The following is a 25,194-nucleotide window of genomic DNA, read 5'->3' on the forward strand; positions in this document are numbered from 1 at the left end:
TCTGTGCTGATAGCATAGAACCTGCTCGGCTCTCTCTCTCTCTCTCTCTCTCTCCCTCTCTCTCTGCCCCTCCCCTGCTTGCATGGGCTCTCTCTCTCTCTCTCTCTCTCTCTCTCTCACTCAAAATAAATACACAAACATTTAAAAAAAAAGTTTCACATGGATTCTCAACTGTGCAGGGGGCAGCACCCCTAATTCCCATATTGTTCAAGGGCCAACCTTATATGAAGATGTATGTGTGTTTTTAGGCAAATTTACCCTGACCCCTGCAAATAGAATTCTATCAAGTCATATCTCATTTACTTCGTTACTTCAGACCCAATGAACAAGGTCAATTTCTTACCCAGAAATTACCTCAACACTCACATAAACAATCTTCTGGGCTGGTAAGCCCTCAGTACCCATTTATCAGGCAAGGCTGAAACTCTCAGAATTGAGTCTGCTTCAAAGTTATTTACAAATTCTTTTCTTCTTGATTATCTGATCTATCTTTTCCAAAAGCACTGTGAGGAAAATGAAGGAGCTCTTACTGGTTTCCTCTGTGATCTGTGAGGATAGCAAAGACTCCAGAGTGGTTGAGGTCTCACGGCTGAGACCTCAGAGAGAGTGAGTGGAGGGCTGAACCCAGCTGTGATTAACTCTAAAGCTGGTGCTTTCTTTCCCTAATACGAGGCTGCTCCAGCACACGAGCTCTCAGGTAAGACTGGACAACCTCTGTAATTGTTGGCTCCTGAGAGTTAATCCATGCCTTAGTTTCCTAAACTTTAAATTTATTGTCATTATCTTATCTATTTCTTAGGTTTGTAATGAATTTTAAGTGAAATAAAATAATAAACTTTAGTTGAAATAAAATGGAATAGCTTGGCTGGGTTCCTTGAACATAGTGGGACACAAAAGTTACTTGTTTTTGTCAGACCTCTCTTGGCAGAACTAGAGACCCATTTTGGATGCAGAGAGGCTTTATATACCTCCAAAATTCCAATACAGAGATGATTGCCCCAAAATCCATTTCTAAAACTAATCCTGTAAGTATAGCTTTTTTTTGTATATACTTGATCTATACTTGTAACACTTGATCTGAGTGTTATAGCTTTTTGTATAGCAAGCCTTGATCTGAGTGTTACCATGACATAAAAACACTGGAGACCATCCCTTTCCCTGTGGTCTCACAGCCAATCTGGGCTCAGCCACTGCTGACCATCAAGTCTTTGACAGGACTTAGAAAGAAGCATAATGTTTCCATCTTGGCCAGGATTCACCCTCCTTATATTGTGCTTTCAGGATGCTTAGGATGGTGGTCGTGTTCACTAAGTTAACCTCACTCTAGAAACGTGTGCATGAAAAGCAGAGTGACAGACAATGCAGAGCAAACAACTGCCATGTTGGATTGGCTTTAGGACTGATTTGTTTGATAACTTAAGTCACCACTGTGCACCCACTTCCCAGCCTAGGACAAACTTGCATCAAATTAGGAAGTTCATTCAGTAAGGACACTGGGGGGAAATTCCTACAGGGATCACCACAGTAATCCACAAAACCTAATGTGAAATTTGAAAAAGGGGGGTAGTCAGAACAACTATGGATCCTTCCCACTATTTCACACATATTTTGAAGTGCTAGGTGGAAACTGTGACATAATATGACGGTATCTTTGAATCCTATAGCAATACCCTATTTTAAATTGTATCCTATTTAAATTGGGGTGCCAATGATAGGGCACCCACAATAATACCATTGCTATTGGGAAGATATAGAAATAATAAGAGGTAGAGATTTTCTCTTTAATTTCTACCTGTCTGCTAGTTTGGAGGGTGGGGGGAGGGTCCCTATGGTACAACGAGTTCTTATGTAAAGTAATGTGAAAACTTTCTGACATTTGAAGCTCCATCTCATGTGGATGCCACCGAGCACCGCAGATCAATGTGAGTCAGTGAAATATGGCAAACAAACAAAAATGCCATGCTGATATTATTTTTTTATTTACTATAAGACACTTTTGCATAAAGAGACTTTCACTGGTTAATTATCATGACATCTTGTGGCAACAACTCCTCCATCCAGCCTTAACCTCCACACCCTTCCCACCCCCATACACATATTGCAGACGTTTCTGGTAAATTGGTCATTTATTTTGTAGTTAGAAGATATGCAAGTGAAAGTATGTGAATACTAATAGATCAAGGAAGTATATATAATTAGAATGTTTGTGTGTATCTTTAGCACAGATTTTATCAGAAGCCTTTAGGATAATATAACTAAGTACTGGTTTTCACTGCCTACTCTTACTCTGTATTTATCTTGCATAGAGGTCTCTGCAACTAAGTAATTACTGCCATTTGCTTAACTTGAGTTCCTTTATTGCATCATAATAGTAAACTGTATATTCTCAACCTTTATAAGGTACAACTTCTATAAAGTTCTTAATGGCTTTGCTTTGTAAATAACTTAGATAGAATATTGATCAAAGAAGTAATCTGGTACAAAAGATTGACGTTAGCAAAAAACTTTGTGCCGCAGTTATGGGTCCAACACTATTACAAATCAAATCGGAGCTAACCAGGGTTGAGCAAGGATGTACTCGTGTAAAGAACTGGGCTAAACTTCCAGTTTCCAATCAGTCATGTAAGAAGCTGGAAGTTGCCACTCTGTCCTAACACATAAAAACCGCTGAACAAACTAAAAAGTCAACAACTCTTTTTAGATCCATCAGACAAGTGAGGTCACAGGACGAACCTCTGTCCCCATACCTGAGGAGACTGACAGCTGAGTACAGAATGTTACAACTTACCAGAGAAAAAACCATCAGTAGAAACTGCCTCTAGATCAGTGCCAGGTAAGGAAGCCTGAACTATACTTGACAAATTGCTGGAGGCTTAATGTGAACAAATTTAAGAGTTAAAAACTTCACAGGGACCCAGTCAAGGGAGACTGACACACTTTTGTGAATTTTACCTCCAGGAGCTCAGCCAGGTTCTCATAGTGAAAGCTAAGAAAAATCCCCCTTACTTCCAGCAGGGATAGGGGGAAATGAACCGCTTTGAAACATACCAGAGAGTTCTGTTCTTCTTAACAATGTCTATCCTTAGTAGAAACTGTATAACCAGAGCCTGATCTGCTGGGGTTTTATTAGAGACTAACTGACCCTAGAGAAGGAAAATACCCAAATCTAGGTCCCTCTAACTTTTTTTTTAACTGTTTATTGTTTTAATTTTAATTTCTTTATTTAGTTTCATTTCAGGAGTAGAATTTAGTGATTCATCATTACATATAACATCCAGCGCCCATCCCAACAAGTACCCTCCTTAATGCCCATCACGCATTTAGCCCATCCCTCCACCCAACACCTCTCCAGCACCCCTCAGTTTGTTCTCTGTATTTTGGAGTCTCTTATGGTTTGCCTCCCTGGTCCCTCTAACACTTTCCATGGGGGAAGGGAACTACTCAACTCCAACCCCCCGTAGCCATCCTGTTCCACAGGCTGGGGAAGTTAGGAAGTGGGCTAAGAGGCACATGTGAAGTTCATAGACAGAGGTACAGGCTCATTGAACACTGAGACCTCATCATAAGACTATTGAACAGCTCCCTTCCCCCACACTTACTATCACATTACTTAAGACCTATTTAAAGTAGTTTCTTTTACCCAGTACATCAGGATCACTTATCAAGAAAAAATGATAAGATCTACTAAAAGGCAAAACCACAAATTGAGGAAACAAAAGTGTCAGAGCCAGACCCAGATACGTCAAGGATATTAGAATTATCAAGCCAAAAAGTTTAGAAAACTTGGAGTAATGTGCTAAGGGCTCTAATGGAAAAAGTGAACAGCATGTAAGAACAGATGGGGAATACAAGCAGAGAGATGGAATTTCTGAGAAAGAACCGAAAAGGAATGCTAGAGATCCAAAGCAATGTAGGAGGAATTGGGCTAAACAGGTAACTATTATCATTTCATTCCAAACGCATGACAAGAGTTTGAATAACTGTCATCCCCATTTCACAGATGTCACTTCTCTGAGGTAACATGGCCTTAAAACCTGGGTCTGTATAAAGCCCTAACCCAAACAGTAAATAATATTGCCTCCAGATAATGATATCAGCTACTATTTTGTGCTATTTATTATGTACCGGTAATTACCGCAGCCATTTAAAGTATATCATATGACCTTGGTATAGTCTACTATATCCATAACCTTGTGAGGTAGTTGTTAGGTACAACTACAATGAGGTACTTTACAATGAGAAAACTGAGGTGTAGAGAGGTAAAATAGTTTGACCAAAAATGTACACACTAAGAGATGGATATCTTACATAAAATAACATTTGTAAGAATACAGGTCATTTATTTTTAACCTGTAAGTTAAAACATGTATGGAACGTGAAGGTTGTAAGGCAAGATGTTCTCTGAACAATTCTAGTACTTCTTGTGTTACACTCACCATTTACATATATCCACTTTACTGCTCTGGACTGGGAGCCAGTATTAGGTGAAGGGAAAGAGCTCTGCTCAGCTCCTAACCCTACTACTTATTAAACTTGTGATCTGAAAGTATTCCTTCGTGCCTCGCTTTCCTCACTTACAACATGATAATAGGACCTGCTTCGTAGTGTCATTAACAGAAACATTGAATTCTTTTTTATTTTATTTTATTTTATTTTATTTTATTTTATTTTATTTTATTTTATTTTATTTTATTTTATTTATTTTAAGTAATCTCTACAGTCACCATGGGGCTGAAACTCACAACCCCAAGATGAAGAATCATACACTCTACTGACTGAGCCAGGCAGGCACCCTGAAAACACTGGGTTCTATCAGGTAACTTAAAGCAGGACATTGTATATAATAAGTGCTCAAAATAATAGCTGTCATTACTTAATTTTTTTTCTTTAGAAGTACTGCTTTTAACCTACAAAATACAGTTTTTAAAAAATGTTTATTTACTTATTTTTGAGAGAGAGAGAGAGAGCAAGTATAAGCAGAGAAGGGGCAGAGAGAGAGGGAGACACAGAATCCAAAGCAGGCTCCAGGCTCTGAGCTGTCATCACAGAGCCCATTGTGGGGCTTGAACCCACAAACTGCGAGATCATGACCTGAGCTGAAGTTGGACACTTAACTAACTGAGCCACCGAAGCACCCAACCTACAAAATACAGTTTTAAAAGGAACCCATATTTGAATAAGTGGAAAAAACATTTCACTTAAATAACCACATGAAAATCTTAAAAATAAATACAATTAAACAATATTGTTGAATTCTGTTGCCAGCCAAGATTTCTGAGCCTAAGAATTATTCTCTGCTTGTTAACAGGGGAGATTTTGTGTTAGAGAGATGTGAAAATATGCTAACACTAACCTGAGATCTACTCAGAAGATCAGGGAAAGGATTAGAAAGAGAATAACTCCCTCACCATGTGAATCCATTTTATTTAAAGCTGGTATGTTATCGTCCTTCAAAAAGAAAAGTTCTTGCAATTCCAAAATTTAGAAAAAAGCAGTATAACTGAACACTCCCTTTTATTTGCTAGGAACCATCTTTTGCTATAAACATATATGTAACGTATTTTTGTTCTTTTAAAACTGCAGAGGATATTTGGAGGGTATCTGAGTTATAAATCATCAACAAAAAGCAAGGAATGTGAACTCATGACCTAAGCCAGAGAAAGCTGGAGCCTTCATCATATTAAAAGGACAGTGATGATCTCTGCTCTGGAAAGGAGGTTCTGTGAACCTTGTCACCATGTGAGTTAAACAGAAGACCTTTTTGAGCTGTTCAGAAGTGACTGCGCATTTCACACCAAGTTGATAGAGAAAATCTGCTTCTGAAAAATTCCAAATAGCAAAGGAAACTACCATCGTAGTCTATGGCTGCTCTATTCCAAAACTTAGTTTCAACAAAAGGTACAGCCAGTCTGGCTCTTTGAAAAGTCTGGAATTGCCAAACACCCTGAAGGGGCAGAGGGTATGAGAGGCAGCATGACATCGTAATAAAAGTGGCAGATGTAATGTAAGCAAGGATCTGGCTTGCTCAGGGAAAAAGGGACATGGGACTACATGAAACAGGAATGACTTTGAAGTGGGTCCTGACACAGCCTCTGGCCCTGTGAGGTCGTGCAAGTTGAGGCAAGTCATTGAAATTCGCTTACTACACTCTCTGAGACAGAGACGATGGTTCCTACCCGCAAAGTATGCTGGGAAGGTAGCTTGAAATCAAGCACACGAGCTACGCTGAAAATGCAACCAATTGTGGCAGAGACACAGACAAATGCAATGTGTGGACATTTCTTGAACCTTGTTTTTGAACAAATTAACTATAAAAAGAGAAAATTATAAAAAGAGAAAATCAAGTAAGAATTGCTAATATTGTTGGGGGTAGCAATGGTATTGTGGTCTTTTTTTAAGTCCTTACCTCTTAGGAAACAGAGAGAGTTATTTACAAGTAAAGTGACATAGTATCTGTGATTTGCTTTAAAATATCCAAACAAAAAAAAAAAACACAAAAAAACAAAAAACAAAAAAACCCAGGGATATTAGAGGAAACAAGAATGGCAGAAGATGATGGGTCGATGTAAATTCATTATTATTTTCTCTATTTTTGTGTGCTTTTGAAAATCCCCGCCCCTTGCTTTTTGATGATGACTTATAACTCAGATACCCTCAAAATATTCTCTACACAGGCTTTTAAAATAAATAAATTAAAAGACACCAATATCAGCCAATACATATCCTCTTGCTGTTTTCATCTTGATACGGTTGTAACAGCACAGTCAGTGTAGAACTTCCTGAAAGCTTAGGCAGAGTGCTTGGCCCACACAATGAAAGGAAGTGCCTTTATGTAGAGAAATCTGAAGACCAGCATAAACCCACAGAGAAGTAAGATTAAAGTGAAAGAGAAAGAGAAAGAACCGAAATCAGAACAAGAAGAGCTGACCAAGAGTGGTCTAACTTAGAGATAAATCTAGAAATTAAGTTTCTTCAAAATGAAATCAGACCACTACCAATCCCAGAAGAAACCCGAATCCGTACTTTGTTTAAGCTCAGATCTTCCTTAGTCTTAAAACCGTGCATATTTTGCTTGCGGCCAAGCTTATGTTTTATTTTCATTATTTTTTTTTTTCAATTGCTCCTTGGAAAACGGCTCTTTTTAAGGCTTTAATTTGATTGTGGCTTTGTCAAGAGGAAGAGATTAAATATCTCTCAGCCTTCGAAGGAGTCAGTCACAAAAGGAGACAGCTTCAGGACCCTGATCACCAGAAAGACCAATTCAGGAAACCCCAACTGATTTAAGGATCTTGGACAGATAGAAGGAAGAGGCTTTCAGAGATGGCTACAGATAGGCTGAGAAAGGTTCTGGATAATTCAGAAGATATATGTAGTATATACATTGAGTCAATAAAGAAAAGTTGTCAAAATCAGTTCTGGAATGGATAAATATAATTTAGAAATTAATGTTTCCGTGTTCATTTTTTGTATCTACCAATAGGCAAAGCGGTACCTGTACCCTAACTACAGTGAGGTTTCAGTGACACAAAATATACAGAGCACTTCAAATATGCCTGGAACATAGCAAATACTGGGTAAATGGTAACTACTCTTAATATGCTTAAAACTTTGCCCACTATTCCAAGCAATTCTGGCAAAAGCAGACGCCTTTGATCTATAAATGCAGCTACGTGGGAGACACTATTCATTTTAAAAGCAGCCGAACAAGTCAAAGATACACAGCACTGTTAACACTTTTATGAAGTTCTACCTCCTCTCTCTATTATTCCACTTTTAAATTACAATCCCAGAGAGTTTTGGTCAATCCTCAAGACCTGTCAAAGTGCCTGTTTAACTCTGAGCATTATTTTTCTCTAGTGTGTTCTGATTTCAAGATTCTAGAATTAGATTCTAATAACCAATTTCCAATTTGTTTTCTAACTTCCTGATGATTTTTTGTTTTGCTTTTTCTTTTCTTTCTTTTTCTTTTCTTTCTTTCTTTCTTTCTTTTTTTTTTTTTTTTTTTTTTTGGTCTTATAGATAGGAGTAGACTTTCTACCAGAAAGAGTGATACGAATGTTACTGGGAAAGGCCTGGATAGCCACAAACATCTTCCAGGTCTGACCACAGCTGTAAAATCCCCATATTAGTCATTCCTTTGAGGGCATGACAGGCTTTTGCTAAATGTTAACTGTTAGCTGGGAAAGGAAACAGGTAAAGCTTTTGTCAGCTGTTAAGGCTCCTTCATTTGTCTTATCAATTTCCCCAGCATTCATTTATTTAATAAATGCGTTCACTTATTCGTTAAATAGTTCGACAAAACATTATTGAATGCATACCAGATGGGTTTACAAAATTAAGCAAGTTATGCCTCCAGCCCCGAGGAGGCCCACTACCTAATTGTGCTCTTCTAAAGAGATGATCGTAGAGCTAAGTGTGGAGTCAGTGCTGTCCCAAGGGCAGCTGTGGGAAGAGCCTCTGAGGTAGTTAAGACCATAATGTGTAAAAGAAATGAGACTTTAAGTGGCATTGGAGCAAAAAATGTCACTTGAGTAAATGTAATATGAAGGGGTTGAAGGGTAAGTTGTGGTGATTTGTGAAGGGCTTTATATGCTATGTATAAGACTGATAAAACCACATTTGTCTTTGAGAAAACCACCCTGCCAGGGTGTGATGTAGGGCAGTAAAGGGAGCTGGTGGTAAGCCTTCAAAAAGGAAGTAACAACCATCTATTGTTTAGGGCAATATTAGGGGGAACGGAAATGAAATGCAAGTTTGAACGCAATTCCAAACTAAAGTCAGTGAAACTCTATGTTGTATCACAGGACCATCACTCAAACTGGTGTCCTAGGAGGCACCCTAGGAAGCACCCCCCCCCACAACTTTCTCTGGCTCCTAATGTCCTGCTACCTCCCAATCCCCACACAAATTCACTCTACCACCAAGTCCAGTTGGTCCCAAATCCTAAATTGCTCTCTGACTCTGTTCTCTGCCTGCCATCCTTAACCACCATGGTCTTAATATCAGGCCATCTCTCCCATGGACTATTTCGTTAGCCCTTTATTTTACTGTTGCTAAACTCATCTCTTTCATAGTTGTTCTTATACCCTGTCACAATGATACGCTAATGAAATTTGATCATGTCACCCTCCTGGTTAACATTTTCCAATTATTTATAGAATAAAAGATTAGCTTAGTTATCAATTAATAAGATACCTACCTCTCCATCCTCAGTGGCCAAGGGATATTTTTGTTTGCTTATACGCTAAGGATTTCTGGTTTGAATCTCTGCTTCACACATGTCCTTTGTATCATGAAACCAATCACATTCTTTTGACAAATTTTGACAAATTGTGTAAAAATTTCACAGAGACATTTGATTGACTTATCAAGGCATTCAAAGCCCTCCATAATCTTTCCCCAATTTATTTCCAATGTGATTTTTCCAAATCTTCTACTCAAACCACACAGATCTACACATTGTCCTTTCATAAAACACATCATCTGCTTTGCCACTTCAAAGTTTCAGCTCAAGCAATCCTTCTTGTGTGGAACTTGCTGCTTTTTTCTCTGTCCTTTCCGGGACCTAAACATTCTCTACATCTGTCTTGCTCTGTGAAGTGTCCCAGGTTACCTCGGCCACAGAAATCACTCCCTTCTCTGAAATGTCCTGGCACTTAACATCTCCACCATTCATTTGCAGTTAATCACCAGTTTCTGTCCTGTGATATTACTAGATTGTTGTATTCTATTATTATCTATCTCTTGCATTGTTTTATAATGTTTAAAGTGTTTGTGTTTTATTTCCTGAACTGGACTGTAATTTCCTAATGCTAGGACTTTGACCAATATTACTATTATCTTTTAGGCCCTACATAGTATCTCATATATAGTTGGTATTTAATTAGTATTTGACATGTTGACTGATATTTCTACACAAAAACATTATGGTTGGAGTTCATGAGCTAGAAATTGTTTGCATTAATGAACATCATCTTTTACTTAGTAAACATTATTTTAGGAGAATAAGTGCAAACACATCAATTACTTTTTTTGTTAAATTTTCCCAGAGAGACAAGAATATATGAGTTTGCTTTATAAAACAATTCTTGGGCACAAGAATTGTAGGGCACAATTCCTGGTTTAATTATACTTCCTGCTGAGCACAGAAGACCTTTCCTTGTATGAACAGACCATGAGGGAGGAAGAATGAGGAGGAAGGGTCAAGATGGACAGATAAAGAGAAAGGGGAAGATAGAGAAGAGTAAGGGAGAAGAGGAGGAGAGGGAAGAGGACAAAGAAAAGGGAAGGGGTAGATGAATAGGAGGGGGAAGGGCAAGAGAAGGGAAAGGTGCTCTTCTGATTAAGTTGGTGGGCAAAGCTGCTTCCAGAAAAGGATCCTGTTTCTAACTAAACCAGTTTTGATCATTTTCACCCTCAAACATCTCATGTACAATATAAACTAGATTTTTCAGTGACATAGTCAAGACTGTCTTTGAAGGCCATTCTGATGGCTCAGAGGAAGGTAAGACTGCAGTCACAGAGGGCATGTCAGCAAAGAGCCAAGGAGAGCCAGAATTACAACACGGGAAAGAGAGGGCTTTGTAAACGTTTCACAGGTTAAGAAAGAAAATTGATGTGATATCTCTCCTTACCAAGATTTTAATGACTTCTTTCCATAATTGACAGGGGTGGTGCATAAAGCAGCATAAATGTTATTATAATTAACTATAATATAGAAAGCATGAAACTAAGTTGCAGAAAATTCCAAAATCACCATTAGGTTTACAATGTCTCCGCTCCACTACACCCCCCCAAACACTCACATGCAAAAGCCAACAAACTCTGATTCCTCTTGTACAGTTTTATTTTAAAAGCAGACACCTTTTAAAATCTGCTTTCTTCAGGGCTCCTGGGTGGCTCAGTCAGTTAAGTGTCTGACTCTTGATTTCTGCTCATGTTATGATTTCATGGTTCATGAATTTGAGTCCCACCTCGGGCTCTGTGCTGACAGTGCAGAGCCTGCTTGGAATTCTCTCTCTCCCTCTCTCTCTTCTTTTCCCCACTCATACTGCTCTCTCTCTCTCAAAATAAACAAACTTTAAAAAAAATCTGCTTTATTCATAGCTGGCAATGGACTATTAAGTCCCATTCCATTCTTGATCCTTAATCCAACTTTGTAAATTATTACAACTAAAAGCCTAAGTAGAAATGAAGAGGCTGTGAGTGTAAAGATGTTCAATAGCTTGGGGTGTTCACAGTTTTGTAGTTGAGATCGTCTCTTAGTGTCTCATATGCCTAGAAAAAAATCACTGAAAAACATGTCATTCCTGAAAGGACAGGGAGATGGCAATCCGAAGTGGTGAGAAGGTGAAGTATATCACTTCTAATGAGGTAAATGGTGCACCTGCCTCTGCCTGCTTCCTCTCTTTGACAACGCAAGTTACTTCATGTGGTGAGAAATCAAGTGTTGAAGCAGTATCATTATTTACTAGAAATCACATGTCATGAGTTCAGTTTTTTTTTTTTTTTAAAGAGGAAGTTCAGACTAGGCAAAACTTGGGTCAACAGATGGCTTACGTAAATATGTAGGGTAGATATGACTAGGAAACTACGGCCCTGACAGCCTCCCACAGAAAACAGCCACCAGACCCAGAGCCCCCCCTCTCCTTCAAAGCAAAGCCTCCCAGCAGACAAACAAGAATGAAAGGCAGTCACAACTCAACCTAGCACAAATAACCAAATGGCACAGTTACCTTTGTGACGTGATTTCAGAAGTACATACGCACACACCACTTCCTTCCACCTAAAAAAGAATCTTTGACAGTTTTTTGAAATTGCCCTGTTTCTGCCAAAGCACACATAGACGTGGTGTGAACTGAGTTTCCTTGAATATTTTGTAAAAGAAGAAAGTTTGAAGCACAACTTAGGAAAGACGTAGAGACCAATCCTTACTCTTTTCCTTCATACATTTTCACATGTATTGATTATGTGACCATTTTCAGAAGATTAGATTGAAATGGAATTATCATGAAGATCGTCTTTATCTCTCAAACCTAATCACCTCTCTCTGCTCCTCCCATGAGCATTTGCCACAGAGTCCTTGGTTAAAATCTCATGCCCATGGCAGTCTGGGAACATGTTGTTTCCCTCACCATGGTGCTCTCTTGGCCACGCAGGCAGATGAGCTTCCTGTCACTGTTACTCTTCGGCCCAGAAGGGGTCCACAGTGAAGCCTGTGCTGGCTATCACATCTGTAAGCATACATTACAAATTCTGCCAACCCTCTGATGCTAATTCATTTTCCTTCTCGGCACTTCTCACTTTGCTCTTCGCACTTTGGGTATTGAAAATACAAGCTCTATTTGAAAGTTAATTCAACCAATGTATCTGAGCACCTAACCTATGCCAGGCACTATTCTAGGGCCCTGTGGTGCGGCAATGGACAACAGATAAAGGTCCTTGCCCTCAAGAAGCTCACATTCTAGTGGTGAAGTAATAGTGTTCCTATGATAAACATAATCAACAAGGAAATAAATGTTAGGAGGTATTGATGCTTTAGAGGAAAGCAAAACTACAGAGCAAGTTAAAGAGGACCAGGATTGTTGGTTTGTGTGGGTAGGAGTACATTGCAATAAGAAATAGAATCAGAGTAAGCCTCAGAGAGAAGGTGAAATTTGATCGAAGAACTGAAGGAGGTGAGGGTGTTGGCCACGTAGGTATCTGATGGATGGAAGGACATTCCAGGCCAGGGAACCACTAACATAAGGACCTGAGGCAGAAGCATGTGTGGCAAGTTCCAAGAACATCAAGAGGGTGTTGTGGCAAGAGTTGAACAAGTGAAGAGTGGGGGAGAGAAGGTCTTAGCATCAATGGGAGTCAAGTTCAGACACAGTCTTTTACTCTGAGTGAAACCAGGAGCCTTTGCAAGGTTTGGAGCAAAGTCAGAAAATGATCTGACTGATGGTTTAGAGGCTCATTCTGCCCTCTGGGTTGACAATAATCTGTGGAGAGGTAAGAGGAAGAGACCGTACCTAAAGGAACACTGTTGTATGTCTGGTCCATGGGATACAAAAGTGTTTGTTGAATGAATTAATATATGCATGAATGGAATTTGGAGGCTAAAGGATGAGACAGAGTCCTTCACAAGCATGAAGTAATGGGTCCTATGTTTTCACATCTTTGGGAATCAGGCAGTACATTAAGATCACAGATTATAATTATGTGTATGTGAATGTGTATGTTTATATACATACATCTAAATAGTTACTGCTTATCTTCTGTGTGAAAAGCACTTTTAATTTTGACAAATGCCTTCATGTAATTTATGCTACATGTATAAATGTGTGCATAATGTAGTGTTCATTAATGCCAAGCTCCATATAATAGGGATATTTTCATTTCCTGAAAAAGAGGATATTCTACTACTGTGAAGCTGAGGTCAATTTTTTTTTTTTAATTATGAACTTTTTGGAAGAAATCTGTCCTCACAGACTAAAGGTCTGGTTTCAATTCCCATTTGGGTATATTACTTTGAAAAGAGAGAAAAGCTTGTATAGCCACAGATTTTTTTCTGAACCCAAGAAACTTCTAGTAAAGATTTAAGCATGTAAAAGGACCAAAAGGGTGAATCTGGATAGCCCTATACAAACCCATCTGGAAGAAAAAGGAAGGACCAAAGGCTATGAGCAGTAGATTCATATATGAAGATCAGTGGAGTAAAATGTACTATGTTTAAGCAAGCCAGGGACGCCTGGGTGGCTCAGTCTGTTGAGGGCCAGACTCTTGATTTCGACTCAGGTCGTGATCTTGAGGTTATGCAATCAAGCCCAGCAACAGGCTCTCACTGAGCATGGAGCCTACTTGGGATTCTCTCTCTCTACCTCTCCCTCTGCCCCTCCCCTGCTCTCTTTCCCTCTCTCAAAATAAATAAATAAACATCTTTTTTAAATGTCCATATAGTTTCAAGATCCACAGTGTCAAAACTGGGCAGCCTTAAGATTTGAAGAAATTGTCTCATCCCTCTAGTTATTCACAAATATTTATCAAGCATGTACTGTATGCCTGACACTGGCAATGCAAATTGAAAGAAAATTAGCTCTTGGGCAAGATGAAAACGTTTTACACTTTTAGTTTATAAAATACAAATATACATACTCTGTATCTGTGATATTAAAATTTAGTGGGGAGGGTTGATTAGAGGAAAAGATGTCTAGAGAGACCCTTTAGGAGGGCAAAAACAAACAAAAAGACCGAGAAATATATATCTACTGAGAAACAAGTGATGATAATACAATACGGTAACTGCAGCAGTAGGGGAAGTACAGGTGTTGTGGAAACCAAGCACATCAAAGTCGATATTAAAGGGGAAATCAAGGAAGGCTTCCTGGGAGAAGTCACACCTCAACAGAGCTGTAAAGGATGACCACTAGGATTTGTTCAGGTAAGCAGAATCAAGGCAGAGGAAGAACTTGTGCAAAAGACCTGGACAATCACTCACACAGACTTTTACTGAGCAAAATCCATATAAAACCCTAAATTGTATGGCTTGGCTAATTTGGCCAGTTGATTCATGAAATCAGAGAAAATACCAAAAACTGAGAGCTGAATTTGTATCACATTTTGGACTTCAAGTCTGTCCTCTCTTACATAAGGGGCTTTCTTTCCATTGTTTGCCACTATCACAGTGAGGCCTTCACCACCTCCTGCCAGAAAATTCTAAGCCTCCTTATTTGTCTCCCACCGATCTCCCTATAGCAGCTGAACAACATAGTGACCTTAGGAGGTAATGTGTTAAGTGGAGCTACCTGGAGAAGGCCTCCAGTGTCCCCTTCCTCTCTTCTTCTGCTCCCAAATCTTCGTGTTGATCCAAATCAACTCCTTGGCCCACCAGCTAAGTGTTTATAAATGAGGCTGTGAACCACTGGACAAGAGAATTGGAGTATTAAGTCCGTAGTTCTTAAAATCTAATTTTAATTCTAATTTTTAGAACCTAACAAATGGTACAGACCTTTCCTCTTTGATCCAGTCACAAATATTTAAAGTTCCTATGATGTGCCAGGCACTGTTCTAGTCACCGACGGTATAGCCAGAACAAGGAGACAAGGTCTTTCACTCACGGAGCTTGCTCTCTCAAGGAGCAAAGGCAAATGGAAAGTTCACGAACAAATACATGACTCTATTACTTTCAATTAATAGTAAGTGTTATGAAGTAAATTTTAAAGGGCTAATGGGTTAAAGAGTGGCTTTAGATAAGGAGATGGGGGGGGGATAATTATAGGAGGTGATTTATGAGCTGAACCTGAATGATAAAGAACCAGCTACTCGACTGAGGGAAGAGAGCCCTAAGCATAGTGAACAAATACAAAGGCCCTAAGATGGAAGTGAAAATGCACAGAGGAAAAACTGATGGTGGGTACACACCTATATAGATACACTGTTCTTAAATATAATTTTAAGTATAAATGGTTTAGTAGACTCTGCTACCCTGCAAATGCCTCCCAGGAACCCCAGAATCTCCCCCAAACCAACAAGTAAAGAGTTAATGTCTCTATAACCCAGCAACTCTGTTGACATGGCTACTTTCAATGTGACTGACCAGAATTCATGCCATATCAGTTTTTAATTTTAATATCACCTTTACACTAAGGCATAATACACATAAAATTATTGTACAACTTCAGGGGTGAACATGGAAGTCCTAAAATCCATCTTATATCCTGGAGGTTATCTAAATCCTAGTCTTATCTGCTCAAGAGACAAGAGCAGACAGTGGTTGCACATGTGGGAAGCAGATGTTGTGGGTTTGAATCCTAGCTCAGACACTTCCTTAGCTACGGGACCAGGGGCAAGTTGACTAAAATTTCTGTGCCTCAGTTTCCTATAAAATGAGAACAGTGGTAAAGCCTCATTTGTGAATTTAGTAATATAGGGCATGTAAAGCACTTGAAAGACTTTTGGGACATTATGAATTATTATAATGGTTATTACATGAATTATGAATTCGTGCTAAGCTACGCCTACCACCCGAAGTCCAACTCATTCCATTCCATCATCATAACATATTTTTTCTTCGTTTCCATCGGCTAAATTTCTACCAACTTACAAAGCTCAGATAACATGCCATAACCACCATGAATTTTCTATTGGTACCAGCTTCCAGAAAAGCTATTTTCCTCCTCTGAACAACTATTAGTACACCGTTTTTCCCATTAGTTTAATCATTTACTATCTTACAAGGTGATTTTATATACAGCTGACCCTTGAAGAACACAGGTTTGAAATGCTTGGGTCAACTTATACACTGATTTTTATTTATAAATACATCACATTACTGCAAATGCATTTTCCTTACGATTTTCTTTTTTTGCCAAAGGGAAAAAAATAAGATATAATAAAGCTACAAAGGTCTAAACCACAAATACTAGTTGACTTGTCCTTTACAGCAATTTTACTTTTCTTCCAAACATGAATATTAGTGAAATTAAGTTAAAATCGAGTTATATCTACAGAAAGATAATTTTCTACCAAGGAGCAGATTTCTGAAAAATGCTGAGAAAATAACATCTAGAAAGAGTGAAAATTACTATGAAATGGAAAATAGATTCTTACAGCAGCTTTAGGATTAACACAACTGGAAATGTACAACAGAATGAAGTTGTCAGGCTTGAAATAGCACCTTGGCTATTTAATCCCACACCCCCACGTCGTGCCCCACCCGCCTCCCAGACTTTGGTCTCAATCACTGATATGACTCTAAACAGAAAAGTAAATTATTTGAATAGTCTGGGACATGGCCCACAACTACGCTTTACAACTCTCATTAGAGGGTCTAACTCCCGTTTTCTAGTATATTCAAGTCACAAAATTCGTTCCAATCTGGATAATCTTAAACAGTCTCCCTTCTGTCTCAGTTTTATTTTAAAAGTTGATAATAGGGTAAAATATTAAACTGCACCTACTTCTGCTGATTTGTATAAAAGAGGGAGCTATGATTTCCCACCTACTAAAATATAGTATTTGGATATATCCGTTATGATTTTCTTAATAATGTTCTTTTCTCATTTATTGTAAGAATACAGTATATTAAACCTGTAATATACAATATGGGTCAACTGTTTATGTCATCAGTAAGGCTTTTAATCAACTATTGGCGAATAATAGTTAAGTTTTGGGAGAGTCAAAGTTATACTCAGATTTTTGATTATGCAGGGGTTGGTGCCCTTAACCTTGAAGTTGTTCAAGGGTCAACTGTACAGATTTTACATACTTTGCTGGATTGTAAATCACTTAGAGCAATACTGTGCCATAAAAATATGGTTTCACACAGATAAGTAATTTGAAATGTTCTAGTTAGCCACATAAAAAAATTTTTTTTAAATGGGTGAAATTAACTTTATGGAGTAAGTAATAATATGTTTTATTATATTATTTATATCTATATTTTATTATTATATATTTTGTTTCACTCCATAACCAAATATTATAATTTCTATAAAATCAACATAAACAAATGATTAATGAGTTATTTTATATTTTTGGTACTGAGTCTTTGAAATCTGGTCTGTACTTTATACTTACAGTACTTCTCAATTTGGACTAGCCATATTTCAAGTGCCCCACACATGACACATATGGTTAGTGGCTATCGTTTAGGACAACACAGTTTTAGGGCATGTATTATCCTCTATATCTCTGTATTTTTCATAATGCCTAGCAGAATACATTCCTTATTTCAGAAGTTCAATTAATATCTGTCAAATTCATTAATTACTGATTAACTTAAAATCAGTACCATATCTAATGGCATGACAAACATTTCTACTATTCATAATGTAAAAAGTAAAAACACGAAAACATAATTTTAGCATCTTTAAAGAATACGTTTACTCTTTGAAGTGATAAAATGAATTTTTCAATTATATTTCTCATTAAGAATATAGTTTGGAAGGGCTGAATCCTGGATCATAGAAGAAAATAGTATATACAGCAATAAGATTATTTGTTTGACCTATTAGGAGAAACAATTCAATCCTACTTTCCTGAAAAGAATAAGAATTTTAGGTAAGAGTAATTCACTCTTAAAACAAGTGTACAGGATTTTATAAGCCTGGGTGAAAATATTTTGATGTTGTTTTCCCATTCCCCACATGACATTTCCTAAAAGTGTTGTGTTGTTAAATGTAGTCTGTGTTTTCATAAGTTCTTTCCCAGTTATTCTTATGCAGTTACGGAAAATGAATGACATTATTTCTATAATCATTAAGAACATGTTGTCAAGACCGGATCAACTTGAATTGTTGCTATTAGAAAGTTGAGGTGCACCTGGGTAGATCCTGGAGCGCCTGGGTGGCTCAGTCAGTTAAGCATCTGACTTTGGCTCAGGTCATGATCTCACAGTTCATGGGTCCAGCCCCACATCAGGCTCTGTACTGACAGCTCAGAGCCTGGAGCCTGCTTCGAATTCTGGGTCTCCCTCTCTCTCTGCCCCTCCCCTGCTGGTACTCTGTCTCTCTCTGTCTCTCAAAAAATAAATAAACGTTCAAAAAAAATTTTTTAAGAGAGTTAATATGAAAGGAAGTGAAAATCCTGATCTGTATTCCACCACTCTAAAATTATATACCCACTCCTTCCTTATCAACTTTATTCCTGCCTTTCCTTTTCACCTTGCATATCCATGTGCCTGAAGTATAGATTGTGGTGGAGAATCACGAAGAGTTAACAAAATATGGTAATTAGAGAAGTAAAATAACTTACCTTTGGCAACTTCAATGGCAATTTGCAAATTGGCAACTGACAAAGGTTTTCATCCAGTATAGGAGATTGATCCAAGTTGTGGACTATCTTTTCTTTAGGTACTTTATAAACTACAATGGTGCCCTTATAATGAGGGCAGCTATAGTTTCCAAATTCATCCACCTCTTTGATTTGGAGTTCCAGCCTGGGTTTTCTTTGTAAATGAAAAATAAGCTTGTAATCTTTTCCATAATCCTTTCCATTGCCTAAAAAGAAGTGAAATGCATTTGTTGCTACTAAGATATACCACTTTGCCCTATTTAAATTTTTAAAATCCAAACTCTTATTCCATTTTTTATACAATTTAAGCTTTTTTGGTATCCCTGCCTCTTGCCAAAATATTAGCAGCAATAGACTGAAACTGTAGATTACTAAAAAGATTTCTTTTTTTAATGTGTTTATTTATTTATTTATTTATTTTTAAATTTTTTTTTAATGTTTATTTATTTTTGAGACAGAGAGAAACAGAGCATGAATGGGGGAGGGTCAGAGAGAGAGGGAGACACAGAATCTGAAACAGGCTCCAGGCTCTGAGCGGTCAGCACAGAGCCCGACGTGGGGCTCAAACTCGCTGGCTACAAGATCATGACCTGAGCTGAAGTCGGACGCTTAACTGACTGAGCCACCGGGGTGCCCCTGTGTTTATTTATTTTTGAGAGAGAGCCTGAGTGGGGAAGGGGCAGAGAGAGAGAGGGAGACAGAGAATCCCAAGCAGGCTCCGTTTGATGTTTTGATGCTGTCAGCAGAGCTCGACACGGGGCTGAAACTCAAGAACCTATGAGATATGACCTGAGCCAAAGTCAAAAGTCGGATGTTTAACTGACTGAGCCACCCAGGTACCCCAAAGATTTCTTATCTGTAATTGGACCAGGTGTTCTCTGGCTGCTTCTAGACCTAATAATCTTTAATTTTCTCTTTCCATTCCATTTTACTCTAACAAAAAAGTATTGAAAATATTCCGTTCTTTCTGTGGTTAGAAAATTACATTTATCTTTCAATAATTGTCTTTTGTCTCTCCCCTAACTATTCATAGCATATTGTACCCTATCATGACCTCACAATAGGCATTCTAGATATGTGGTAGCCACTAGCAGCATGTGGCTTTTAAAATTAATGGTGAAATTAATTAAAATTAAATAAATTGGAAATTTACTCCTCAGTCACTCTAGCCACATTTCAAATATTTCATAGCAACATATGTCTATTTCATAGCAACATATGCACCTTATGGACAGTGCAGATACAAAACATGTCCAGGATCACAGAAATAGAGATGTTCTAGGGGCACCTGAGTGGTTCAGTGGCTTTAGAGTCCAAGTCTTGATTTCGGCTCAGGTCATGATTTCATGGTTTAAGTTCATGAGATCGAGCCCTGCGTTGGGTCCACACTGACAGTGAGGATCCTGCTTGGGGTTCTCTCTCTTCCTCTCTCTCTCTCTCTCTCTCTCTCTCTCTGCCCCTCCACCACTTGCGCTCACTCCCTCTCTCTAAAAATAAATAAATGGAAAGAAAAATAGAGGTGTTCTAGCTAAACTTCAAAATGAAATAGCTACTAGATTCATGTTACTGAAATTTTTATTGAAACCTGATTAATTCCCCAAAATAAGGGTATATCTTCTCAACTTCTCACTGAAAATACAAGAGCTCTAGTGAAGATAACCTTTCACTCATCGGGTTTTACCATGACAGTTTTACCTTGCCATTCCAATAGCGATGCCATTTTCCCTAAGACATGCCGCATTACCCTTAGCAAAATTTAAATGTAAGCTACATTGTAGCAGTCAAGATAAGAGTGTTTCAAATATTGAGATCCAGATCCAGCTGGGGGATCTGTAATATTTATCTGGTTCTTTCCCATCTCTGAACTTATTGGAGGCTTAACTTTCTTATCTTTAAACCAAGAGAAATAAAACTTACCTTCTGGGATTGTTCTGAGAACAAAAAGAAATAACATGGATGAAATGACTGGCACAAGGCGTAGCACATAATAAGTGCTCAGCAAATTATAGTAATAATAGCAAATGATAAGAAAGAAGCAGGACCCTTCAACTGTTTTTGAATTTGTATGGTAAAAACAAAAAAACAAAAAACACATTTTTTTCGAATACATCAATGTGAAGCTTTTATATCTAAGTTGCAGCTTCCTCCTACACCTAGAAGCCTGAACATTGACGACCCAGAGCTCTTTCTCGTGAAAACCTTCCCCATGAAATCAGAGTTCAATAAGGGATGTAGATGACACCAATATTTTTCTCCATGTTGGACTGCTAGAGGTCATTTTGGTGAATCTCTAAAGCACACAGTTAGATCTAGAATTCGAATAACTCCAGGTTAGGAAAGGTGCTAGAGTATGTCTCTGCAAAAGTTTGTATTTAAGAGACAACCTGGCTACTTGAATAGAATGATCCCTAGGATGTCCTAGGAAAGGAATGACAAGCCATGGCTTGCCTTCTTGAATGTTTCCTGCTGGTAAAAAAAAAAAAAAAAAAAAAAAAAAAGATAAATTTTTGAAGTCACCAAAATGTCATCTAGTAAATTAGATAAATTAGAATTTTTAGATCACTAGAGTAACACCTGGCAAACTTCTCCGTGCTACTGGAGTTGCTACTTTGGTCCCAATAGAATACAACTTAATAAATCTCTCCTTCTGTCCTTTGAAAGATAGTCCCTGCCGTGTACACAATTATTCATGAAGAATATTTATATGCAGGATATAAAGACTGAAGGTGAAGCAGAGCTACATTGATTCAATTTACATCTTAAATTTATCTGCCTCTCACTGCCAGTTAATTTTTTAAACTAAAGATCTGTAATGTAAATATGAAATGAAGATGAAAGTGTTGAGGATTTACAGTAATAAATAGCATGATTTTAGTGTTATAAATAGAAACCTTACATTTTTTTAAGTTGTAATTTCATTGTTGCCAAGACATAGCACTATATTTTGAATACCCCTGTCACAGTGGGCGGGGGGTGGGGGGGGGGACAAGCAGCACAAAGAAATTGCACTATTCTTTTTTTTTTTACTTTATTTATTTTGAGAGAGAGAGAGAGACAGAGACAGAGAGCGCATAGCAGGTGAGGGGCAGAGAGAAATAGACAGAAACCCAAGCAGGATCCATGCTGTCAGTGGAGAAGCCCAACACGGGGCTCAAATTCACAAAACATGAGATCATGATGTGAGCAGAGATCAAGGGTTGGACACTTCACTGACTGAGCCACCCAGGCACCCCGAAATTGCACTATTCTATTTTTTTTTTCCTCCCACATTGGCATATTTAGAGGAGAAGTAAAAACAAAATCCATTTACTGCATTCCAAAATTATGAAATCAACCATTAGCTGACCTTTTGAGAACCTCTTTCTCCTCAGCATATTATGTATACAGTTCCTAGAAGAACTTGGAACAGTAGCTGTTCAATAAATATTTGTCATATGAAGAAATACAAAACTTATTTATATTTTACGAGCTACTAGGCATACCTCATAGAGATATCTTTTCTTCTCAATGAGGGGAATTGGAATATTTTTCAAAGATGACATAGAAAGTAAAAATGTAGAGATATATGCTTTTGCTTAGAAACATCAGATGAGTAAGTGATAAGTGAAAGGTAGCAAAATGGGGAACCAAATGAATCTAAAAGAACCATTGGTTCAGGGCATTTCTGTATTCTAACACGTCTCTACCACCTCTACCCCTAAGCCACCATCATTCCTTGCTTAATGGCTCATTAACTTGTCTCCCCAATCCTTCCTTTGCCTCTGAGATTATAACTGTTTGAAAATCTATTCTATGATCTAACTCAGATCATGTGACTCTTCTGTTAACAAGATGGCTGCCCATTTCACTTAGAATAAAAGGCAAACTCATTGCCTTCAAGGAATGATCAGTACTCATCTCCTCTCCTATAACTGTGCTCTTACACCCTGTCTACCACCCATTTCAGCCTTCTTGCTGTTCCTCACACATGTCAGGTACACGTCTGCCGCTGCTAAGTAGCACTTGTACTCCCTCTGCCTGGGACAGACTCCCCTGCTATAGGATTATGGCTTCCTTTCTCACCTTCTTCAAGTCTCTGTCCAAACGTCACTTTCTCAAAGATGGCTTCCTTCATGAGTCTATTGAAAATTGCAATTCTGCCACTCTCTGTGAGACTCTTGATATCCTTTCCTTCCTTTATTCTTCTATAAGGCACTTTTCCTCCCACCACACTGCACATTTTCTTTCCTTATTTGCTTCTCTGTCTCTCCCTAGTAGAATATAATGCACACAAGGGTAAGGGATTTTCATTGAATGAATAAAAGGGTGGTTATCCCAACATCCTACCCATTTCTGGGAAAGTCACTTCTCTGGGCTAAAGGGCATTCAGGGCCACTTTGACACACACAAACCTCTTTAAGGCATTAGTAGATGTTACAGGTCATGCTAGAGTGTCATTATATAAAATTTTCTGTTTATTTCCCAGCATTCTCTGGATTCTGGGTTTAGGTGATGTGTAGTGGAAAGTTTAAGTCTGAATCAACAGCTCTAATCTGGAGAATGAAGGCATACTCTAGCTTATGTTCAGAAGAATGCCAAAGGCTGATGTAAAAAGCAAGGGGATCACCTATCTTAGTTTTTCGTAGAGGTAAATGGTGCATGACCTCACTCAAAAGAATTATATGTATTCTATATAAATAAATATAAAATTTTTAACATTTCTCAAAGGGCAGATGTCTGGATCCATTAATTAAAATTTTAAATATTTTTAATACTTTTAAAATTTTAAATAATTTTAATCTTTCCCAATTTTTTGTCTTCATTCTTCCAACAAATACTTCTAGCTGTCAGGTACCACACTAGGTGCTGGGAATTGAATGGTGCCCACTAACAGGACAAGACCTATTCTCACGGGACAGTAGTCAGAGAAACTGACATCCATCAAACAATTAAATGAATAAAGACTGTATCTATGGCCGTGTCCACAAAAGAGTAAGATAAGAACTGACATAATCAGAAAAGATGGGGAACACTTTTCTAAACATGATCATCAAGGTGAGATATGAAAGTACAGTAGGAGGTAACTGGAGGTGGGCGAGGTAGATGGGTGGGGTGGAGAACCCTCCAGGCAGGCTTATCTGATTGTATGCCTTTTTGAGATTCACACCAGGCTCTAATGAAAGGATGAGGTGTCAATTTTTTCCTGAGAATCTTGCTCCCCTTAGATGGAGAAAAATCCAGTGAGGCCACAGATCCGAGCATAGGTCTCTAGGAAAGGCAAAGCAGAAACAAACCTGGCATTGTGCCTGATTCATTTCCCTTGAGTGAAGATGAGTTCTTCCCCATTCCTTACATGGAGGAATTTGCACCCAGGCTGGCTAACCTCAAGAACTCTTACCCTCGGTACCCCTGCCTGTGAGAAGCATAGCAACTCACTCCTGTTTATGGCACTAGGTAAACACAGCTGCTGTCCTAAATATTACAGGAAAATCATTGGCATCTTTAGTTTGCGTGGGACACTTCCAGTTTTTTACTGTCTCCTAGAGAGATTGTTCCAGGGTGGACACTGTGGTTTCTGCTTCAGAAGCCCAGTACTTTCCTTCCTTCATCTCTTTACCCTTCTCTTTCCCTTTTTCTGATACCCTCGTTACTCAGTAAGTCCTGCCAGCTGACTCAGACGGCTGGGACTCCGCATGCGCAAGTGGAAGAGACAGTTCACGTTGGGACACTTTGGGTCTCGTTTCTGAGATACAGAAAAAGGGCAGCCTCAGCTTCAAGCTGCATCATTTTTGTGACAACAAAGAGCCAACAGAGCTTGGGTTAATTTCCAGAATCAGAGAGAAAATAGGCACCATTAAAAATCAATGAGATCTGTGTCGATTTATAAGTGAGCAGAGAATATTACTTCAAGTCAACTCTACTGCAAGATTCCTGGGGCAGAAATCCCCATAAACCCCAAGCCTGAATTCTCCCCTACACTTCACCTTTACATACATACCTGTTAGATTCTATTCCATCCCAAGGAAATAAGTTACAGAGAAGCAGTTGAATTAAAAAAAAAAAAATGGGGGGGAGGATGGCAACTTCTCCAAAAATCTTTTTCTTTCTTCTCTCACACAGCTGTTTTCTCTCTGTGTTCTCCTTTTTTCTTCCTCTTCTCTTTCTTTTATCTCCTTTTCTGATCTCTTCCCTCATTTCTCCTACCTTATCCTGCAACCTCCCGTATTCATTCACCCTGTTTGTTGGTCTTAGTATTTCCATAGGTTCACTCATTCACTACATTCCTATTGAAAGCTTTTCCTGGGCCAGGCATTCTTCTAAGCTCAGGGACCCACAGCAGGAAAGAAAGACATAGCCAGTACCTTCCTGAATTTACATTCCGGGGAAGAACATAAGTGTATGAGCAAAGAGTAAGTAAACAAATAAATAAAATAATTTCAC

The 25,194-nt window shown here is 38.4% G+C and overlaps 1 protein-coding gene across 2 annotated transcripts in view; it reads right to left on the bottom strand.

The window, feature by feature from the left end:
- DTHD1 (death domain containing 1) overlaps nucleotides 1-25,194 on the bottom strand; it is a 73,405-nt gene that overhangs the window by 20,544 nt on the left and 27,667 nt on the right. For both annotated transcript variants that reach the window (XM_003985470.4, XM_019829658.2), the window contains exon 8: nucleotides 18,736-18,980. In XM_003985470.4, the coding sequence (XP_003985519.3) occupies nucleotides 18,736-18,980 (245 nt within the window). The remainder of the gene's footprint in view (nucleotides 1-18,735; nucleotides 18,981-25,194) is intronic.

Source organism: Felis catus, chromosome B1 (genome assembly GCF_018350175.1).
Source record: "Felis catus isolate Fca126 chromosome B1, F.catus_Fca126_mat1.0, whole genome shotgun sequence".
Taxonomy (NCBI): Eukaryota; Metazoa; Chordata; class Mammalia; order Carnivora; family Felidae; genus Felis; species Felis catus.